The sequence below is a fragment of the Panthera onca genome, chromosome D4, assembly GCF_046562875.1.
Source record: "Panthera onca isolate mPanOnc1 chromosome D4, mPanOnc1 haplotype 2, whole genome shotgun sequence".
NCBI classification, from domain to species: Eukaryota; Metazoa; Chordata; class Mammalia; order Carnivora; family Felidae; genus Panthera; species Panthera onca.
The window spans coordinates 25189854-25204710 of NC_138351.1; the positions used below are offsets into that span (position 1 = coordinate 25189854).

General features: G+C 44.5%; 1 protein-coding gene across 2 annotated transcripts in view; it reads right to left on the minus strand.

Annotated features, from left to right (window-relative positions):
• FRMD3 (FERM domain containing 3) overlaps positions 1-14857 on the minus strand; it is a 310403-nt gene that overhangs the window by 104818 nt on the left and 190728 nt on the right. For both annotated transcript variants that reach the window (XM_060609959.3, XM_060609958.3), the window contains exons 5-6: positions 9000-9097; positions 2556-2679 (exon numbers count right to left, since the gene is read on the minus strand). In XM_060609959.3, the coding sequence (XP_060465942.1) occupies positions 2556-2679; positions 9000-9097 (222 nt within the window). The remainder of the gene's footprint in view (positions 1-2555; positions 2680-8999; positions 9098-14857) is intronic.

Below are 14857 nucleotides of genomic sequence, written 5' to 3' on the forward strand. Positions count from 1 at the left end.
TGCTGTACTGATGCAGAAGGAAATGCATAACTACTTGAGGATGAGCAAAAATTCATAGGAATTCAAAATCACCCTCTAAACCTCTCCATGCAATGTCACATTACTTCTGGCTATTTCATCCTTCAACATACAACTTTCACTTCTTCACAAGGGCTTTCTGGATGTTACAAATGTGTAGTGCTTCCGAGTAGCAGCTTTGATCAAGCCATGGCATTTGCTTCCAAGATGTATAGATCATGGCTAATTGATGACCCCCTCTTTTCCCCTGGTGCATGAGGACTACTTTCAGGGTTATCAACAAAGTCAGGTGCTGGTACAAAGTCCAATCTACAGCTTTCTGATTATAAAAATCAACCTGGCATCTTCTCTGATTCACTCATTTACTCACGAAATCCAGGAGGTCACCAAGTCTTGAGGTATGGTTGCTCAAAACTCTATCTTTCAATATTCTCTACTCCTATTCTTTTTCAGGTCCGTAGTGTCTCTTGTCTGGCGAGCAGAAATAACTGGTCCTCCTGCTCACAGTCGCCATCCTCTGGCACCACTGCCATGGTGATCACTGTGGAACACCAACAGCTTATCTGATTGGCTTATGACTGCTCGGCACAGTGGATAAGAGCATGGGTGTTGGTGTCAAGTAAGAGCAAGTTTCAAGTCCTGACTTCACTGCTAACAGGGCAAGTCCTTGATCCACTCAGTGTTGTGCTATTTTCACCTTAGACTGGGAACAATAAATAGCACCTCCCCTGTAGAGCTTAGGAGGGCTGGGAGGACACACCTAAGACTCTTCACACAGTGTTTTGGCATCTAGTGATGCTCAATAAATGTTTACTAATATCTTATGTTCCAGGCACTTGAGCTCCTATAAATTCCGGTCACAGCAGACCTTTTGATTCCCATCTCCCACCAATCCACACGGTGGATGTGAATCCTTCGCCCAGAGGTTCTCGCCCTGTGCTGCCCAGACACTGCTGGTCCACAAACTCCTCAGCTAGAACATCGGAACTTTATTTTTACTCTAGCATTCACATCCCCACAACGTAAAAAGAGTAGTCAGTGTCTTATATTTTCAATAAAGCTTTTCATTAGGATACAATACTCCTAATTACACAGAGATGGCATGTTGCTTTCTGAAATCGGTACACTTCTGGGGTGCCTCGGTGGCTCAGTCAGTTGAGCGTCCGACTTCAGCTCAGGTCATGATCTCACAGCTCCATGAGTTCGAGCCCCGCGTCAGGCTCTGTGCTGACAGCTCAGAGCCTGGAGCCTGCTTCGGATTCTGTGTCTCCCTCTCTCTCTGCCCCTAACCCACTCACATTCTGTCTCTGTCTCTCTCAAAAATTAAAAAAAAAAAAATTAAAAAAAATAAAATTGAAGTCAGTACAATTTTTTGATGTCTAATCATCTTTATCTGTTAAGAACAAAGGTCATCTTTCAAAGCTGAAATACGCTGCCACCTTTAATGCCCACACATATACTCTCCTGAGACTCTCCAGAAGGGGGAGTGCTTGCGTAAAGTAGAATTTGAGCACTCCCGCCACAAGGGGACGGTTACTTGTTCCAGAATTCATAATCCGGTGACACTGTTTCTTTTTTATATATAATTACCGGAGGTCCAGAAGATGGAGGCGTCTCCGTTCTTGCAGGTCTTTGTCCATACTTGTCATAGCAAAGCCCATGATTATTATCAGAGTGAATTTTTCTGTGACTTGCACAGATCTAAATCCTAGTTACAGACTAGAGCACCTGAGTTACTTGATTCCAAGTTGGCAAGGATTCCTCCCCATGCCCATGTCATACCTGGTAGCCTACGCAGAGCAGAAGCATCCCAAGGATTAAGAGCACAGACTCTGGAGCCAGGCTACCTGGATTCAGATCTGAACTCTGCCACTTGCTAGCTTGGGTAAGATGCTTAATCTCTCTGTGCCTCAGTTCCCTCATGTGTAAAATGGAAACTATCATGGTACTTATCTACTAAGTCACTGTCAAGGCTAAGTGAGTCACTATGTACGAGTACTCAGAATGTTGCCTGGTACACAGTGAGTCCTGTGTGCGATTCCACTACTCCCATCGTCACTGCTCTGTAGTTCGCAATCACAATCAACCTGGAGCACCACAGACAAGGAACAGAGAAGACACTGAATCTGTCATCTTGAAAGGAAATCTCATCGACGGATTTTACCCTATCTGGAAGTCAAAGCTTCCAGCAACGGACACAGGAGAGGACAAGGCAATGCAAATTCAAAACAGAAAAAAGATCACTCACGTATGTACCCTAGATTTCACTTACAGAAACGCAGTGTGGTTAAAACCCATTGGAAAACAGAGGGCTCTAATAACTGCTGATGGTTCATAAACAGCTACCCAGGGGACCCCACGCTATTGAGATGGTTATTGATGGAGATCTTGACAGTGCCCAGAAAGATCCCTCTGCCGCCAGAAACCGTCCAGCCATACATCACCAATATTCTTATTTCACAGTACAATTTCCACATTCCCTGCAATGAGAATACTTTCTCACCTCTATCATTCTTCCAAATGTTTACCCCTATTACCTGAGTTCGTTTTTATGGATTTCCACTATTTTTCTTTCCAGCTTCTGTGACTGCTTGGGGAAAATCTCAAACTCACTGATGTAATTTTCGGGATGCTCGTCAGGATCGTAATCACCGAGCTCAGCTGTAATCAGTAAAAAATAAAGAGAGAGAAAGACTTAACACAACAAGGGTAGGGTACTTGTGAGATAGCTCCTGCCACCCAAACGAAGAGCTGGGAAGAGCTCACCCAACAAAACGTATTTGTATCCATGGGAGGACCACAGCCTGCATGTCTAGAAGCCCATGTTCTAGCTCAGATCTAGCTGTAGGAGCTTAGACACTTGCCAACCTCTCCAGGTCTCATTTTCTTCATCTATATAATAAAGGAATTTAAATAGTTTTTTTTTTTTTTTCCAATGGGGAGCTACTGGCATTTTGGGAGCTAAACAATTCTTTATCGTTTCAGACCTTCCAAGGCAGATAGGACATTTGTCCCCCCTACCCTTCAGGTACCAAGTGTTAGTGGTATACCTAGTCACTGCGATCACCACAGATGCCCCCAGGATTTCCAAATGTCACCCAGGATAGTAGTTGGAAACCACTGGATGTCCCTCAAGGTTCCTTTCATAGCTAATTCTCTGAGTCTAGGAATTCTCTGGCTGGAGCTGCCCTGCTCTGAGATTTGTGCAAGTGTGGGGCATCCAATAATAATAACAAAGTCACAACATGAAGGCACCTAAGAAGACTGCACTTAAAAATAAATGGAATGCTCTTCAGATTAAGGAGTATAAATCTAAGCATGGGCAAGTGTACCAGATGAAGGTTGTTGTTGGATTCTAATACAAAGCACCCCCAGAAGGTCTTTAAGGGAAAAAATAAATACTGGCACATCTCTGAGTTCCTAGAGGCTCTAGGAAACGATGGACCTGGGGCACCTGGGTGGCTCAGTCGGTTAGGCGGCTGACTTAAGCTCAGGTCATGATCTCGAGGTCTGTGAGTTCGAGCCCCGCGTCGGGCTCTGTGCTGACAGCTCAGCACAGACAGTTTCAGATTCTGTGTCTCCCTCTCTCTGACCCTCCCCATTCATGCTCTGTCTCTGCCTGTCTCAAAAATAAATAAAAACGTTAAAAAAAATTTAAAAAAAAAGGATGGACCTAGGATGTGCATCAACCATAGCCTGGAGCAGCAAAGGTGATGCTCTGGCAGAGGGGATGCTTTTTATGGATTGCACAAGCTTGCTAAGGAGAATGAGCCAAAAGGGGCAAGTGTCTCAGGCAGAAATGGCCCACAAAAGATTAAAAGATGGTGGGAAAATTGTATTAGAAGAACTTGATTACCAACACGACTTTGTAGCAGATAGGAATCAATATGCGTTGAGCACATCTGCAAAATCACATCCAACTCTGTAATTTGTATCTACTGTCCCTTCATTGTTGAATCATCTAATGACTACAGAAGGACAAAACTGGGAGGAAAGCAAAGCTCTTTAAAGCTTCTTAATAGAATTCAAATTACAGAGTTGTTAAAACTACTTCAAATGTATATCCTACAGGGGAAGGACTTTTAAAATAAGATCCAAAACACCATCAACCATAAAAGGGAAATCGATTAATTGGATTGTGGTAGGGTCCCCTCCCTAAAAAACAAACAAACAAACAAAAAAACCTCAAGGCAACCTGGCTTTACCTGTAGGTGACAACATCCCTCAAGACCTTGTAACATGAGACGACTTAATCAGACTGCCTGTTTGCGTGTTACCATATATGGGAGAAAAGAAGTAAAAAAAATATAAAAAAACAACGCCATGTGGCCTTCAGGGCTCTGTTCTTTGGGTACGAACCCAACTGTGCAGTGCCGGCATGAATAAAGTTGCTTTCTGGAAAGAAAAGCCTGGGTATCATGAGTCTATGCCAGAATCCTGCTACAAGATCATATTAAAATCAAAATACTTCTGTTCATCACAGGTAGTCCTAGACAAAATAATAGATAGATGACAAATTGAAAGACTATATTTGCAAAATCCAAAACCGACAAGGACTGATATCCAGAATAAAGAAGAAATTCCTACCAATCAACAAGAAAATGGGCAGGAAGACCAGTAGGAAAATGATCAAGTGACAGAAGGGGAAAGCCAAAGGACGAGTACAGAGAGAGAGGTTCAAACTCATGAGTAATCAGAACTATGGAGACCAAAACAAGACATCACTTTACACCTAGAAGATGGGCAAAAAGTGTAGGAAGCCGGATGATTCCATGTGTCGGCAGAGATAGGAGGTAATGGAAACACTTGTACACCTTCTGGAGGATCCTTGAGGCATGTAGCTCTTCTAAAGAGTCAGCTGGGAATGTTTAGTCGAATACTATCACCCACTAATCCCACTTCTGGGCATATATTCTAAAAAAATTCTTGAGTACAGGAAAGGTTTCAAAGGCAACTTGGATATTCGTTGTTGGTAGGAGCAATAAATAAAACACAAGCAACGTCCCCTAATGGATGCTCTGTGACAATTGAAAGCAACCAAAGAGATGGATACCCAGCAACCTGAATAGATCCCCCAAACAGTGTGTTGAGCATAAGAGGATTAAAATGAGTTTTACAGCCCCATCTAATTTACAAAACTTAAGCGGGTATACACACGACACGATGTAATCATTTATAAGGATGTATGTAAAGTCAAAGATCTACATGAACCCAGTTGTTGCCTTTAGGAATGGAAATGGAGAATAATGAAAAGGGAAAATCAATCAACTGGTGGACCCAAAGGGACCAGTGACGAGAATGAGGCATCAACTGATGATTAACTCAACCTAAGTTTCACATATAATACACCTATACCCACACCTACACATACGTATCACCCTGTGAGTCAGCTATGGACTTAAAAATTTAGCAGATGGTATAACCCCCAGTGTCTCCATTTTTCATAGGGAATGAACCCTCAATACAAAACTGGGTCGCGCTGGATGCAAACGTCAGCTTACGTGGTGGTTGGTGAGGGAAGGCATTGTTTGGCAGGGAGTCGGGGAAGGGTCTCTTTCCAGGAAAACTTGTGAGATGAAATGGACTTGTACTGCTAAACATCGCAAATAAGTTGGAAAACGCCAGAAAACTAAAAGAAGACCTGCCTTGGAACCTGCACTCGTTTGCTAACAAGGCAAATGTCAGTGCCTCCCGCATCACGTGCCCTGCTTTCTTGTCCCTTAAAGAGTGTCTTTAACTCGGACTTCACCTGAAGCAAAAGGCAGTTCATAAATGATTCAGGACTTGTTACTATCCAGACTTTGTTTTCCATACCAAGAGGAGTTGGGTAAGCGAGGGTAAAGTTGTGACAAAGGCACATCGGATGCCTTGCAATTTGAAACAGGCCCTAGTGCGTGTCTAAGGGAATTTAACTGTCAGAAAAATCCAAAGAGTTGAAGCAGAAGGATGAGCGCAATTGGGTGACATTAGTAAGTCTAAAGGGCAGGCCAGGTAATGCGTCCGCCCCCCCCCCCCCGCCCCCACTTTGGAGAGGACTCATTCCAAAAGAACAAGAGATACAGGATGTTACAGCTCCAGGGTCAACTCTGTCAGGAGCCTTCCCTGACCACCCTCCTGAGGTCATAGCAGGGACCTGGGTGTTCCTCTGTTGAGCCATTAACACATCACACTGCCATTTACCAGTCTGTCCCCCCTACTGCTCCCTCCCAACCAGGGACTTTGTACAGCAGTGCCCGCACCTAGCAGCTGCTCGGTAAACGTTCAGAGAACACGCAAACAAATAAGCGAATGAAGTAGGGAACCAACTGCTCTTTCTCAAATATAGAAATAAAGCCTACATCGCTGCAATTTAGGCAAGTGCCCTGGTTCACTCAGGACATCAGTACTGGAGAATGTCCTGTGTGCCAGACACAGGGATACTACGGTGAAAACTGCACCCCGAGGCCTGCTTCCATGGAACTTAGATTCTACATAGAGGGAAGGCCTAAGAAGTTCCAAAAACAGCGCAATAACATGATTCCAGATATGAGTGCTTAAAAGACAACAAAAAAGGGGTATGAGACAGAATGACGCGTGGGAGAGAGGCTGCTTTAGTAGTCCAGGAAGACTTCTCAGAGGAGGTGATATCTGAACTGAGTTCAAATTCAGTTCTGAAACTCTAGAACACACCAGGCGCAGGCGGCCAGAAAGAAATCCCACCACGTTGCTGTTCTGCAGAAGGAACAGGAAAGATACTATTTTTACCAAGAAAAGATATAAATAGATCCCTAGGGTTTTTGTGTATTTGTCTTGCAGTTTGTATTATGAAAGCAAATGCATTGCACATCTTGAATATGCTTGCTCACTGTGTTCAGTACGTACAACCAGCAACACTCTGGGTGCTGCCTGGTTTTCATATACCAAGAATATTGTGAAGCTTCAAACACGCTCCTTCAGACAGCGTTAGCAAGTAAGAAGTCAACGAACAGCCACATGGCCTCTCGCTTTCTAGTCATTTCCTCCACGTTCCCTCTCTCTCTCTAAGCATAAGCAGGTCCAGATCTTTATCAGCATTTGTAAGGATCTCTAGAGCTGCAGAAATATCACCCCAAGCATCAGAGAAGTTCATGAATCCAGCTTTTACTGGGTTTGCTACAAATGGCCCACTGCTGTATCGTAGAGTGGAAGGGTCCTTTCGAGTTCTGCCAGTCCATTTCTAGCTCTATTTCTCCACAGCATCTGTGCATGTGGTCAGGGGTAATAGCACCGAGGGCCCTGATTGTCTGGAGGGAGACTTAGTGGCTTTATTTCAAACACAAAATAGGATGGCGGGTTTCCCGTTACAGATCCATATTGAGCTTGTCCTTGGAGACTTGACCGTGATTCACTAATGCCTAAATGTGTTCTGAAATGCTCATGTGCTGGTCTGTTGCTTGGATTAGTATTGATCTGCTTTTCCCTTACAGAGGACGGTGGACCCTACCAGGAATTTGCAATCTCACCGGAAAGGAGGAGGCCTATGGGTTCTCACATCCCTTAGCTCTGCTATAAGAGAGGTGGTTTGGGGAAACACATACTCCACCTTGGGACAGATGGAAGGACTATGTCCCATCACCCTATCACTGTAGTTCTGACTTCAAACTTGAATATCTCCACGGGTTTGAACACCTCTGCCAAACGCGCTGTGCAGCACCAGGTGGACCCCAGGGGAAGGAGAATGCAACACAGACAACGCTCTTCAGAATTCTCAGGAAGCTCCCCTCCCCACCCCGGAAACAGGGCCCAAGGAACCATTTCACAGCACAGAGCACCCCACAGGGACCGTAGTGGGTAACAGTGAAACCCCAGGGGGAACGATGGGTCTCTCTCTTAAGCTCTGAGTGAAGCTTGGAATTATAATAGGCAGACGTCTGTCACGATCTGCTTAGGACCCATCATAAGCTCCTTTGTTATCCTAGACCCTTTATAAACATGACATGCTCACTTGACAACTGCCCCTCTCTTCCCCTGCCCCCTCCCTCCTCCTCCCCTTCTCTCATCAACATGCCATTAGCATCCACACAGCAAATGGCTGCATCACCTGGGTCCCTCCAAACAGGACTGCCAGCTGCCCCCCACTGGCCCAGGGGAACAGAACACCTGAGTCATCCTTTGCTTGGGTCCTAGAACCACCCCCACGGGCCATGCGCCACCTTGGGCCCAGAAGATGGCCTTCCAGGTGGTTTTCCTTATAGGTAGAAACATCCAGAAGCCAACCCTGGGTCATATGCCTTTACAGTTTCCCGCTGCCCCATCCTCTGGGGCTCGTTCAACCCTGAAAGGAAGCCTCGTGAAATCTTCACACAGGCGTGAAATGCCACCCCATTTAATATATGCTTAAAGAGCTGAAATAATTTGTCTGTGGTGAAATAGCCAGCAGATGGGAAGGGAGGCTGGACCCGAGTCTGACAGACTGTGAGCCTGGTGCTTTCCTCATGATGCTACCTTAGCCTGGAGCTGCTTCAGATTCTGTGTCTCCCTCTCTCTCTGTCCTTCCCCCACTTGCATTCCATCTCTCTTTCAAAAATAAACAAACATGAAAAAAGATGTAATACAATTAAAAAAAAAAAAAAAGACAGACCTGACATCAACAGTCAGATGCTTAACCCACTGAGCCACCCAGGCACCCCTCTAAGTGTAATTTTATAATTTATATACAAATATATTTTTAATTATTTTTAAAAGTATTTTTAAACAATAAATATAATAAATTTAAAAACGAAACATAATTTATATATATATATATATATATATATATATATATATAAATGTATATGTATAATTTTTTTTTTTTTGGAATTTCATTTCAAATGTCTGAAATGACCCCTATTTGACACCTACCTCCCTGGACAAACTTTTCCTCCTCGTGACACCCATTAGGCACCACACCTGGTGGTCAGAACTCAGAGCATAGAGCCCCCCGCCTCCCTTCGGAGCAGGTGGGCAGCTTCAGCCACGCTTACCTTGAACGATACAGGCACCCAGGTAGGCAGCATCTGAAAAGGAGCAGAGCAGTCGACCGTGGAAAATATCTCTTTTAATTTGCAGGTACAGAAGATACCTGCAATACAAAACGAGAAGGAGTCACCCTGTGTTTGGGCTGAGGCCTGGAAGAAGCAGAAGGATCGTTCGTGCTCTGTCCAGCTGGACCAGCAGGGCCTGACCCAGCCCCGTGGAGTGTCTGAGCCACACCAGGCCCCTGGGAGGACAAGCAGGGCAGACTGAGGGGCCCTCTGGATTGAGGAAATCTGGAGTGACTGTGGCAGCTTCCAAAACTGGGTGGCTGGCCCCTTTTAAAGAGACATGAGCCGGGCGCCTGGGTGGCTCAGTCAGTTAAGAGTTTGACTCTTGGTTTTGGCACAGGTCATGATCTCACGGTTTGTGAGTTTGAGCCCCACATCAGGCTCTGCGCTGACCGTGCGAAGCCTGCTTGGGATTCTCTCTCTCCCCCTCTGTCTCTCTCTCTCAAATAAACAAACAAAAATTAAAGTAAAAAAAAAAAAAAAAAAAAAAAAAGACACGGGAACAGAAGAAAGACACAGGGCCCAGCAGCCACGGTCCCTGGAAGGACAGGGGACATCCATCCCACCTCAGGTCCACATTGCCCATGCTCCCTGTGAAACAGAGAGTCAGGAAATGGACTCAGTCAGTATCCAGAGATTAGTCTCAGGGGCAGACAGACTCACATTAATCAATCTCAAAAGGACTTGGTTAGGAGGCCAGAAAGCCAATTAATTCACAACAAGAGCTGTCATTTGCTCAGTGCCCCGTCCCCCTCTCCAGGGACGGGAAACTCAGGTGCCCACAAGAGCCAGGCAACCCGATAATGAGTGAAACAGGCTAGTGTCAGGGGCTCCAGGAGGCAGAGTGGAAAGCACCGACTCCCGGGCAGGGGCAGCCTGGTGACGCAGCACAGAAAGCCGGCCAAGGGCAGCCAGCTTTTCCAGAAAATCAAAGAGACCGGTTTAGAAGTGGAATCCTTTGAATTTTAAATGTTGCAACAAATTCTGTTTTTTAAAACACCGTAGTGCCAAACAAAAAGTACGTGCAGGCCCCATTCAGCCAGGGGAGAGGGGACAGGCAGGTTTGCAACCTCTGGCTCAGGCTCACCTTGTCACGTCCCTTTTGTTCTCCATGCTGATCAAGCCCCCTTTAGATTTCCTCATATTTCTTAGCCACGTTGATTCTTTCCTGCAAGGCTCAGGCTTGGGGTCTACGGTTTCTGACTAAAGTGGCCCTGCATGTGTGCAGATTCTTTGGTTTTTTTTTTTGTTTTTTTTTTTTTTTTCATTTAACTCTCAGAGACCACTCTTTTTAATTCCAGGTTCTTGGAACCAGGTGGGGGCACTCAACTGGTCCAAGTCGCCACACCCAGGGCTCCGATGATCTGATCGTTACCCAGTATGTGAGCCAGGTACACAACGCACATCAGGGAGCGTGACTAACGTGCTAAGATCACACAGCCCCTGAGGCCTGGAGCTCCCCGGTCTGGCCACTGGATCACCTAAAGCATGCTGAACACGCTGAAGTGTTCAGAGGCTCACCAGTGTTTCCATTTGATGAACCTTTATCCTGTACCTGCTTTATGCCGCACACGGCGCTAGGCACTGGGGCCACTGTAGAGGCTCAGATGACACTCTTTGTCCTCAACTTTGTATAGAATTGTTTGCAGGGCATAAAGACAGTCTCCAACAAATTTCTCGCCCAGAGTTTGGTACGTATGTTGTCAGAGAAACAGCATTACGCTTGGCAGGTAAGGACCCAGACAGCTCCCTACAGGAGTGCCTCTCACACTTCTGTGAGAGGGTGAATTACCCAGAAATTCTGTCAGAATGTGGATTGTGATTCATTAGATTGGGGTGGGAATCAGAGTCCATATTTCTTCAAATTTTCAAATTAAAAAAAAATTTTTTAATGTTTATTTTTGAGAGAGAGAGAGAGAGAGAGAGACTGTGAGTAGGGGAAGGGCAGAGAAAGAGAGAGACACAGAATCTGAAGCAGGCTCCAGGCTCTGAGCTGTCAGCACAGAACCTCATGTGGGGTTGAACTCAGGAACAGGTTCATACCTGAACCAAAGTCAGACGCTTAACTGACTGAGCCACCCAGGGGCCCCAAGAGTCCATGTTTCTAATAAGCTCCCTGGTGAGGCTGTGCTGCAGGCCCGTGGACCACACTTTGAGTAATAAGGTTCCAATCCAGGTTCTAATGACCACACATTAGAACCACCTGGAGGAGCTTTTAAAAACTACCAAGCTATGGGGCACCTGGGTGGCTCAGTTGGCTGAGCCTCCAACTCTTGATTTCGGCTCGGGTCATGATCCCAGGGTTGTGGGATCGAGCCCCACATCAGTCTTCAGTCAGCGTGGAGACTGCTTAAAATTTGTCTCTCTCCCTCTGCCCCTCTGCCCCTCTCCCCGGTTCACACTCTCTCTCTAAAATAAAATAAAATAAAATAAAATAAAATAAAATAAAATAAAAATTTACACTACCAAGCTGTGGACCCTACCAATTAAATACGAATCTGGGTCCTCACAAAAACATGGACACAAATGTTCCTAGCAGCAATATTCATAATAGCTACCAAGTAGAAAAACCCAAATGCCCACCAACTGATGAACAGATAAAAGAAAGAGGAATATCATGCAATGGAATATTGTTCAGCCATCCAGAGGAAAGTAGTGCTACGTGCCACAGCACGGATGGACCTGGAAAACATGAAGCTACATGAAAAGAAGCAGACATAAAAAGCCACGTATTGTATTGTATGAAATGTCCAGAATAGGGAAACCTGAATAGACAGGTAGTCGAAGAATGGCTGCCAGAGTGGGGTTGCAAGGAGAGGAAATAGGAAATGACTGGATGGCTACTGGCTTCCTACTGGGGTGTGATAAAAACATTCTGGAATTAGATCATGCACAACTTTGTGAACACACTAACCTCCCTGAGGTACACGGTCATATCTACTAGAAGAAACTAATACTTTTGAAAATCCATTTGCCTTAGAGTAGTTCTCAAATTTTGACATGCTTTAAAATTACCTAGGAAGGCTCATGAAAATACAGATTGCTGAGCCCCGTTCCCAGGTCTGGAACAGGGACCAGGTTCCCAGGTGCAGGTGCTGCTGCTGCTGGTCTGGGGACCTCACTTGAAAGACCTCAGCCATAGAGCATTCAGACTACCAAGGTCACACAAGTACGATCAAATCTTTCCCTTTTTAAAGGCTGCAAGCTACCAGGCCAAATACCATGAAGTTTCTTGTCTATGTGTTAAATGTTACGCACTGAACAAAAAGCATTCCTTTCCATTTTTATCAAGTTTATATACTGATGAATGAGATGCGTGAGTTCTCCTCTCATAACTCGTAATCAAATTTGATGGAAGCTTCCAGAGAAAAGAAAATCCGCTTTTCACAACGTCTCAGCTTGGGTCTAGAGATCAGTGATCTCTAGAGATAATCATAGATTATTGTGGGTTCAACATAATCCACTGAGCCTTACAAATAGCTTCAGGATCAGATACTCATTTTTTAATATAATAGCAACCAAAAAATAGTAATATTGCATCTCCTTTTAGTATCACTCCTGTATAAAAAGACTAAGCAACAAAAGCACAAGAAGATCTGGGCAAACATTCTTGTGTCATCATTAATGATACTGCTTCTCTAACATGAACTTAAAAATGGTTCTTTAAAAAAAAAAATTAAAACCAACATACATTGATTATATTCAATTGTATACAGCATTTACAAAAGCCCCAGAAATCTAAAGGATTGAAAGAGGACTGTGTAAATGGAGAAATAAATGAATAAAAAATGATCTCAAATATCCTTTTTTTTATGAGTATTTGTGGTGTGACTCTTTCCAACCTGCCTTTTCTCCAATGTCTCTTTACCCCTAAGCACGGTCACGAGTGTGATCTTAACTTCTCATAGCAAATTCTTCCTAAACTTTAGATCAACCTGGGGCACCTGGTTGGCTCAGTTGGTTAAGTGACTGACTTTGGCTCGGGTCATGATCTCACGGTTCATGAGTTCGAGCCCTGCATCAGGCTCTGCTCTGACAGCACAGAGCCTGAAGCCTGCTTCGGATTCTGTGTCTCCCTCTCTCTCCGCCCCTCCTCTGCTCACGCTCTGTTCTCTCTCTCTCTCTCTCTCTCTCTTTCTCTGTCAAAAATAAATAAACATTAAAACAGTTTAAACCTTAGATCAATCTTACAACAAAATAACAACTTATCAAAGGACTAACTTCTTTCAAGATAGTTTAAGCCATAAGTACCAGGGGCATTCCACAGTTTTTAGATTCATTTTGAATTCTAAGGATTGTATTGACTAAGAAAAGCCCATTTCTATCTGTGCAAGAACAGGGCATTGTCTTAATTTCCTTTGGAGACATAAAGATGTTCACAATCTTCCACTGTTCATACCTTAGCTATTCAGTCTAATGCAGGGAAATGCTAGCAACTTTAATCGAGAGGAATTTAACTGGAGTTGTTAACTAACACTTTATATTCTTCTACTTTCAAATGGGACTCTTCTCAACAACAAAAGATCCATCCTTAACTTATATCATGACACATATTCAATTTTTATCCTCCAGACAAAATTATAAAAACAAATGACAAGAGTGAGCCATGGTGGCATCTGACTAAATAATGCCCAGAGTTAGTATTTGATTTGATTCTTCTAGTTACATTATGGGCACCGAGAAGGCAGGACAAATGTCTTTTTTTTTTTTTTTTTTTTTTTTGGTAGTTCATGCAGCCCCTGCCACATATTACATGATTCCACTCATACAAAATGTCCAGACTAGGAAGAGTAAATGAGCAGATGAGTGGTCATCAGGTGTCAGGGGCTGGGGGAGAAGAGAGTGAGTAGTGACTGCTACTGGGTACGGTGTTCCCTTTTGGTGACGAGAAAAAGTTTTGGAGTGAGACAGTGGTGATGGTTACCCAACAATGGGAATGTACTTAATGACACTGAATTGTACACTCTGAAATGGTGAAATTAACTTGTGTTACGTGAGTTCTAATCTTTTTTTAACAAAGCAAGCCAGATTGCAAACTGCCAGCCTCCACTTAATGTCCATTACTTATGTATCCCTCATTTCCACACATGCCCTGCCCCCGTCCCCAAGCACAAACCTCACTAGTGGCTGTGTGCAAATTAATAATGGAGAAAGGAACCATCTGCTCCCTGACAAGGTCACCTCAGTGCCACAATGGTCAAGCTTTACTGGAGACCTGTGAATAGGAGGAGGCAAAATATCCAAGAACCCCATGTATCACCGTGCATCTCTGCTGCGTTCGGACCTATGCAGGTTATTCTGAGGGATGAGTGTGCACAGTGATGTCTGGGGTCCCCTAACCAGAGCCTCATCGAGAACTAAGCATGTGTCAGCTCTTCACCACCCACCAAGTTGGCCTTCCTGGGACCCTGCTCAGCTGCACTGGCTGAGGCTGCTCTCAAAAGCAAAACCCAGAAGGAGACCTGGATATGGTCCCAGTCGAGGCAGATTAGAAGGGAAGAGGCTGAAGAAGTGGAAAATTCAGAGTTGGCCTGAGAAGAGTCTCCAAGTAGAGGGAAGACAGCCCCAAGGTTGGCCATTCAGCAAGCGGAATGTGGGGTGATGGTCCGTACTACCCAGTGATCTTTTCCCTTCCTGAACAGCTTAGATCCAAGAGATTGTCCCAGGGGCTGCACTAGCCATGAATTTGCCTGTATCCTAAAGACCGTCACCATCTATCTATTTTTAGCACCCCACTGTCAGATGTTTTCAGAGAATACCTTCTTCTTATAACCACCACTTTTTGTGTGTGCAGTTAA